We start from the raw sequence: 7248 nt of genomic DNA on the forward strand, positions 1-7248 counted from the left end.
CCATATTTTGATGGTTATTTTACGGGTCGCAACTTTTTACGGGATCTGCTAGAGATGCTTTTAGCAAACATAGTGTCTTCCTTGCTTCATCTTCATCAGGTTTATCGTCCGGAGTGTCTCTTCCTGATACAATTTCGAATACAAATGACATGTTGCCTTGTTCTCTTCACGTACTTCCTGGCGACCCCATACTAGCAGGCGCTGGCGATGCCTCTGATCTCCCTTTTTTTTTTTGAACATATGCCTCTGATCTCCCTGGTGATCGGTACTGATGCATGAGGAAATCATACCTTTGCCCGCGACAAACAATAGACACTATAACACGCAACGGCAAACCCTACATGGGCCGGCCCATGCATCGGTTTTCTTTTGGGGGGTTTTGGACGGATATTTGATTGATTTTTCTCTATTATGTTTTGTTTCATTTTCGGTTATCCGTTCGCCTTACTTATTTTTCCATTTTGTTCTTTCATTTTATTTATTTTTGATATTTTCTCTTTTTAATACATATAAATATTTTTTTTTCACTTATGAACACTTCTAAAAATTGCAAGCATTTTAAAAATCCATGAACATACTATGAACATTTTACAAATAAACTTTGTGAACATTCTTTTGCTTCATGAATATTTTTAAAAATTTATGAACATTTCTCAATTCATGAACCTCAATTATTTGCAAAAACTCTTGGGTCTTCTCGATTTTTTCAAAAAGTTCAATGTATCTTATGGAAAATTCCAAGTCACCTTCGATGCCTCTTCGTAATTTATTGGGCTGGAAGGGGCTTCCACATGAGCCGAAATCCCTTTGGCTACTAAATCGATGGAAAAAAGAAAACAAAATCACTAGTAAAGGGGCACCTCTTGCAAAGTTACTCACAAGTTGCTTCGGTGATGACAAGTGATGAAATATATGTGCGCCAGTTGTCGCCTGCAGAGAGTTTTGGTGGAGTTTTTCTCAGGCGAGGGGATGGGACATGGGAGGGCTGGACGCGGCTTGCCTACTCCCGAGTCGTACTCCCATCCTTGATCCCAGCAAATCCAACACCACATAGCCCGTGGACTTGGTATCTCCCAAAAGGAAAAATACCAGCCCCCCTTGCCCCACCACTCCATCCGGTTCCTCTAAAACCCCCAACAAAAACGAGGTGATATGTAGATTGGTGTCGCCGTTTCCTTCGGCTGCTCTTTCCGTTTCTTCTCCTGCTCCTTGCGACCTGCTGGAAGGGGAAAATCCCATTCTCAACCTTAAGTGAGAATCGCCAATGCTATATTAGTCTTATATCAACCGTTAAGCGTAGCGCTCGTCCATGGTTCGCTTATAGCGGGCCAGGCCATTAGTGGTTTTACGAAACCTTCTTCGAAAGCGATTGAGGGTTGGGGGTCAGTTTTGGGAACCTTTCTGGCAGTTTCTAGGAAGGTTTCATCGTTTTTTTCATTTTCTCTATTTTCTACTTGCTTCTCGGTTTTGTTCTGAGGTTTTCCTAGTTTTTTTATTTTAAAACTGTATGAACATTTTACAAATTTATGAAAAACTTTTTATGTATGAACAAATTCAAATTTGATTTTTTTCAAATTCATGAATAGTCCTTTTCAAATTCGTGAATGCCAGAACCGATACTTATCACTCCCCAAGCGAGAATAGCGGTCATTTAGCTGAAGTGTGTGGGGATGGGCTGGCCCATGTACACATTTTTCTGTTCTTTTCTATTCCATCCGTTAACCATGGCAAGAATTATGGAGTGGGTCGTCTAAAAAAAGAATTATGGAGTGGAGGGAATATCTTATATGTGTTCATTTTTGTCTTTTTAGTTTTCTTGTTATTTTTCTTTTTCACTTTCTCATGCCTTTTTATGTTTTCTTTTTTCCATTTCTATGTTTTACTATTTTCTTTATGTTTTTATTTGCCTACTTCCTTTTGAAAATATGTACATATATATATATCCATATGTGCATTAACAAGTTTTTTCAAGTCTATGAACTTATTTTGAAATGCATACACTTTTTTAACACGACGACAATAGCAATGCAACTACTATCTGTGAATCAACCACCATGGCGATGATCTGATAAAACAAAAGCACCTCGACAATGATAGTTGCTTTCCTTAAGATGAATGCGTCTAATATTTTGCAAGTTCCGATTTTCTTCAACTTTTTTTATTGCAAAGCAGGTTGGCTGGGCGACGACACTGCACTTGGCCTTCCAGAGCCTAGGTGTTGTCTATGGGGACATGGGAACTTCACCGCTCTATGTGTTTTCTAGCACCTTTACTGGTGGGATCAAAGATACAAACGACCTCTTTGGTGTCACGTCCCTGATTATTTACACTCTGGCTCTCCTTCCGTTGATGAAATATTGTTTCATTGTCTTGAGAGCTAATGACAATGGTGATGGTGAGTAAATATCTCCCATTTATCTTCTCAACACAACTTGTATGATTACATACAATTTTTTTAAGAACTACGAAAGACTGTGACTTTGTTATAACAAATGTTCCTATTAAAAGAATATTCAGAAGTCAATTACCATGAAGAACCATAGGAAAAAACATAAAATAATCAAAATAAACATAAATATTCCCACAATCCCACTGCATATTGTTTTTAGACAACATGTTCCAGAGTACCTAAGAATCATTAAAAGTGATAGGGTCATGAGCGTTAAGCACTTAATTCCATGAAAGAAAATCCAAAATATGTGACAAGTACTTAGATACTATATACACGCAAAATATTTTTCATGTGAGAGTAAAACATGTCTCATGAATTCACAACCTTGCAGGTGGAACATTTGCACTTTATTCCTTGATATCTCGGTATGCTAGGATTAGCTTGATACCTAATCAACAGGTTGAAGATGCAACGGTCACCCACTACAAGTTAGAGTCCCCTTTGAATAGTGTCAAGCGGGCTCATTGGATAAAGGAAAAGATGGAAAACAGCCCAAAACTGAAGATCATACTTTTTCTAGTGACTATTCTAGCAACTTCAATGGTTATTGGTGATGGTGTGCTAACTCCATGTATTTCAGGTGAGCTTACTTTCTCCCTCGAGGTCATCTCGCTTGAGTACGTATAAAATAACATGCATGCGAAGGATAGTTAACACATGAACCGATATGAGAGGGTTCTCGATCTTCACGAATTGGGGGCAACTAGCCAAACAAACTTAAGAAAACCCACCCGACAACAACCACCAAATGTAAAAGTCTTTGGGAAATAAAACTCAAACAAAAAACTGATAAATTGGAACCGAATCCACTTGGCCAGTCCATCAATCCAATCAAATCCAGGATAAGGGGTTAACAAGTTGGATCTCATCTCTACACTGGGAGGTCTTGTCTTGATCATCTCCACATGGGGAGATCTTGGAATAGAGGCACAAGGCTCCAATGTCTAATCACATTTGTTTGTCCGAGATGGAGAGGGGAATGGGGTATTTATAGCCACTAGGTCATAACTACTAGTTTTGGGTCAAAACGGTATGCATGGGCCTTAGCTCATTTTGGTGCATCTAGGCATGACTGGATAGTCAGTTTTTGGGGTCACATCTAGGTATGCGAACTATCCGGACTTTGGGGCTCTGCTCGGTTGGGGGTCCGGAATGTTTGGTTTGTCTGGGCCAACTTATTTCTCCTTGCTCCTTGTTTGACCCCACGCCTTCACAGTCCAAGTCATTCGAACGGCCCTAGGCACACATAGAGTACACACATTATGCAGTAACCAATTATCAACTCTAGGAGTGCATTCATCAAGGAAAGGGAGCACCTTGTGTTGGATAGCCTTCACACGTGTCATTGGTCCATTTGTAGCATCTTTGTCCTTCTGAGAACTTGGCGGTGAGTTAGGCATGATCATGTCCGTGGAGGCTCATATCATGGACTTTTCAAGAAATAATATCCACAACTATTTTATGAACTATGCGCATGCTAAATAATTATCATTTGGTTAAAGAGAGAACTTACTATTCAGAATATATAGCATGAAAGCATCTTATTGTGCCACTGAATAATAAAAATGTCCCATTTGCACTATAATATGTTTAAAAGCATGATTGCTTTCTGCCTAGCTATTTTTTTGTATTTTACTTTGTTGCAGTGCTTAGTGCAGTCGGTGGAATCAAGCAATCAGCAAACTCCTTAACTCAAGGTATACCAGCCATTAAGGCACATCTCGCTGTTTAGCAGAGAAAGTCACATCAATATCACTATGTTATGTTGGCATTTTATTTGACTCGTTTGATCTCATCAACAGGACAGATTGCTGGCATTGCGATTGGCACTCTGATTGCGCTCTTTCTTGTTCAACGGTTAGGCACAGACAAAGTTGGTTACACATTTGGACCAGTAATCTTGACATGGTTCATCTTAATTGCTGGTATTGGAATTTATAATGTGATCAAACATGACACTGGAATTCTAAAAGCATTCAACCCAAAATACATCATACACTATTTCCAAAGAAACGGGAAGGAGGGCTGGATTTCACTTGGAGGTGTTGTTTTATGCATCACAGGTATTTTTATCCCATGAGTAACTTTGCAATGCACCCCAATATCGTGGGAATATAGCCACATATTGATCATGAAAACAAGAATAGAAGTCTATTGCCGATCTTGTCTGTAGTTTTGAAATGGATATTGTGTAGGAACCGAAGCAATGTTTGCTGATCTTGGTCACTTCAATGTGAGAGCAATTCAGGTAATCAGGCAACTCAACGGCATACTTACTTTTTCATTATTTTTAATTTTGAATGCGTGAACATAGAGAAGGGAAAATAAATCTTTTTTGAGCTATATCAAACAGTACTGTGAAAAACTACTTTCCTTGATTAATAAAATTATTATCACCTTTTCATGCTTCTCAATTTACTCACTTTTTAATATAAAATGATATCACACTACAGATTGGCTTCTCCGTAGTTCTACTCCCATCAGTGCTGCTGGCTTACATGGGGCAAGCTGCGTATCTTCGCATCTACCCTGAACACGTTGCAGATACATTCTACAAATCGATCCCAGGTGAGTATATAAAAGGACCAGCTAAGAAATGGCACGAGTTAGGCACTGAAAGATTAGCATTTAACAGTGAAGTCATAATTTTGTTATCAGGACCATTATATTGGCCAACATTTGTGGTGGCCGTGGCTGCTGCTATAATTGCAAGCCAAGCTATGATATCTGGTGCCTTCGCAATCATTGCCCAGTCCCAAATTCTTGGATGCTTTCCACGCGTTCGTGTCACCCACACTTCAAATAAGTTTCATGGGCAGGTCTACATCCCTGAGATCAACTATGCATTAATGATCTTATGTGTAGCTGTGACAGCTATTTTCCAAACTACAGACAAGATTGGCAATGCATATGGTAAGGAATGCCTTGACTCTATACAAAGAAAGGAATAAATAATTCATTACCTAAGGATCATTTCAGCTATATGATCGAGATACATAATGCTTCTGTTATTCCCTTAAGCACGTGCTTCATGAAATTTCTCTTGGTTTTACCTGACCCCTTAATTTATCAATTTTTGTAAGTAGTCCTATGTTGCGCAACTTCAAATAAAAAACACAGATTTACTGAAGTTGCTCTTAACATGATGGTTGCCCTTCACTGTCTGACTAAATTTTTGCAAGCAGTATGTTACTCACTAATATGCTATTAGTGTTACTTCTTAAGCTGTAAAACCAGAAAGAGTGAAATCATCTTATGGACATTATGAATTCAGCAGCAATCTAGCTTCTAGGTAAGATATGACAATGTCTGCATAGCATAACAGTTTGAAAAAAATATACCAGATTACTCCGTCCTTCTAAATTTCAATGGCATCGTGACCTTTTAACTTATCCTTATAAAATCAAAGAAGCAACAATAAAAAATTTAGTTTGTTATTTTCAGTAATAAAGTATCAGTTGTATGATATTCATATATTCGTCATATATGCAGGTATTGCTGTCGTCTTCGTGATGTTCATAACAACACTTCTAGTCACACTGGTCATGGCCATGATATGGAAGACAAGTCTGCTATGGATTGCACTCTTTCCGATAATATTTGGTGGTGCAGAGCTCATGTACTTATCCTCAGCGTTCTACAAATTTAAAGAAGGTGGCTACTTGCCACTAGGTTTCGCAGCAATTTTGATGCTTATAATGGGCACATGGCATTATGTTCATGTTCACCGGTACAAATATGAGCTCAAGAACAAAGTGTCAAACAACTACGTGGTAGAGTTGGCAACAAAGCGAAATCTTCCTAGGCTTCCAGGAATAGGCGTTCTGTACTCAGAGCTTGTCCAAGGAATCCCACCCATACTCCCTCATTTGGTAGAAAAAGTACCGTCCATCCATTCAGTTCTTGTGATCATCTCAATAAAGTACTTACCAATCAGCAATATAGAGACACACGAACGGTTCCTCTTCCGATATGTGGAGCCAAGAGAATACAGAGTATTCCGATGTGTGGTGCGCTATGGGTACAACGATAAAGTAGAAGATCCAAGAGAGTTTGAGAACTTGCTCATTGGGCACTTGAAGCAATTCATCCATCAAGAATCTTTCTACAACAAAAGCACTCATTCCCTTGCAGGAGAAGATGCTGCAATCGAAGAATCAGGAGATGCAATGGAGCCTTATGTTGAAGTTCAAGATGCAAGGTTACCGAAAAGGTTTTCAGATGGAATCATTGCTAGTCCACTAAACGTGTGCATGGATGAGACAGAGTTTATTCAGAGAGGGATGGATGATGGTGTTGTCCATCTGCTGGGAGAAACTAACGTGGTTGCAGAGCAAAATGCCGGATTAGTGAAGAAAATAATAGTTGACTACGCCTACAATTTCATGAGGAAGAACTTCAGGCAACCAGAGAAGATCACATGCGTCCCTCATAACAGACTGCTACGAGTGGGAATGACATATGAGATCTAGAGAGGTGCTCAGTGGATTCATCAAACTGAAAATAGCTTCAGTTTTCTCAGTATCAAGTGCAGAAAGGATATGCAGAGGAAGGTGGTGTGGTGACCTCATAAACAGCCTCCCTGACTGAAAAGGAGAGGATGGAGAGTTTTACGCGTACAAGTGGTGAAACAACAGTACATGCGATGGATATTTTTTTAGGGAAATTATACCGCGTAAGTGTTTGTTAGCAGTAAGTATGCAATTGCTGCCAAACTCCTAGTTTGGCCAACTCTCTGCCTTATTCTGGAAAACTCAAAAACTTAGTATGCGCAGTTGTATACAAAGGTTGTAACC

At 39.2% G+C, this 7248-nt stretch overlaps 1 protein-coding gene across 1 annotated transcript in view; it reads left to right on the forward strand.

Moving 5' to 3' along the window:
- The window catches only part of LOC119272920 (potassium transporter 5-like), a 9251-nt gene extending 2327 nt beyond the window's left edge, over positions 1 to 6924 (forward strand). Inside the window, exons 2-10 of the mRNA XM_037554267.1 lie at positions 2173 to 2395; positions 2784 to 3032; positions 4099 to 4149; positions 4255 to 4515; positions 4648 to 4700; positions 4906 to 5020; positions 5111 to 5365; positions 5945 to 6333; positions 6535 to 6924. Of these exons, the coding sequence (XP_037410164.1) occupies positions 2173 to 2395; positions 2784 to 3032; positions 4099 to 4149; positions 4255 to 4515; positions 4648 to 4700; positions 4906 to 5020; positions 5111 to 5365; positions 5945 to 6333; positions 6535 to 6924 (1986 nt within the window). The remainder of the gene's footprint in view (positions 1 to 2172; positions 2396 to 2783; positions 3033 to 4098; positions 4150 to 4254; positions 4516 to 4647; positions 4701 to 4905; positions 5021 to 5110; positions 5366 to 5944; positions 6334 to 6534) is intronic.
- The last annotated feature ends 324 nt before the right edge of the window (positions 6925 to 7248 follow it).

Source organism: Triticum dicoccoides, chromosome 3A (genome assembly GCF_002162155.2).
Source record: "Triticum dicoccoides isolate Atlit2015 ecotype Zavitan chromosome 3A, WEW_v2.0, whole genome shotgun sequence".
NCBI classification, from domain to species: Eukaryota; Viridiplantae; Streptophyta; class Magnoliopsida; order Poales; family Poaceae; genus Triticum; species Triticum dicoccoides.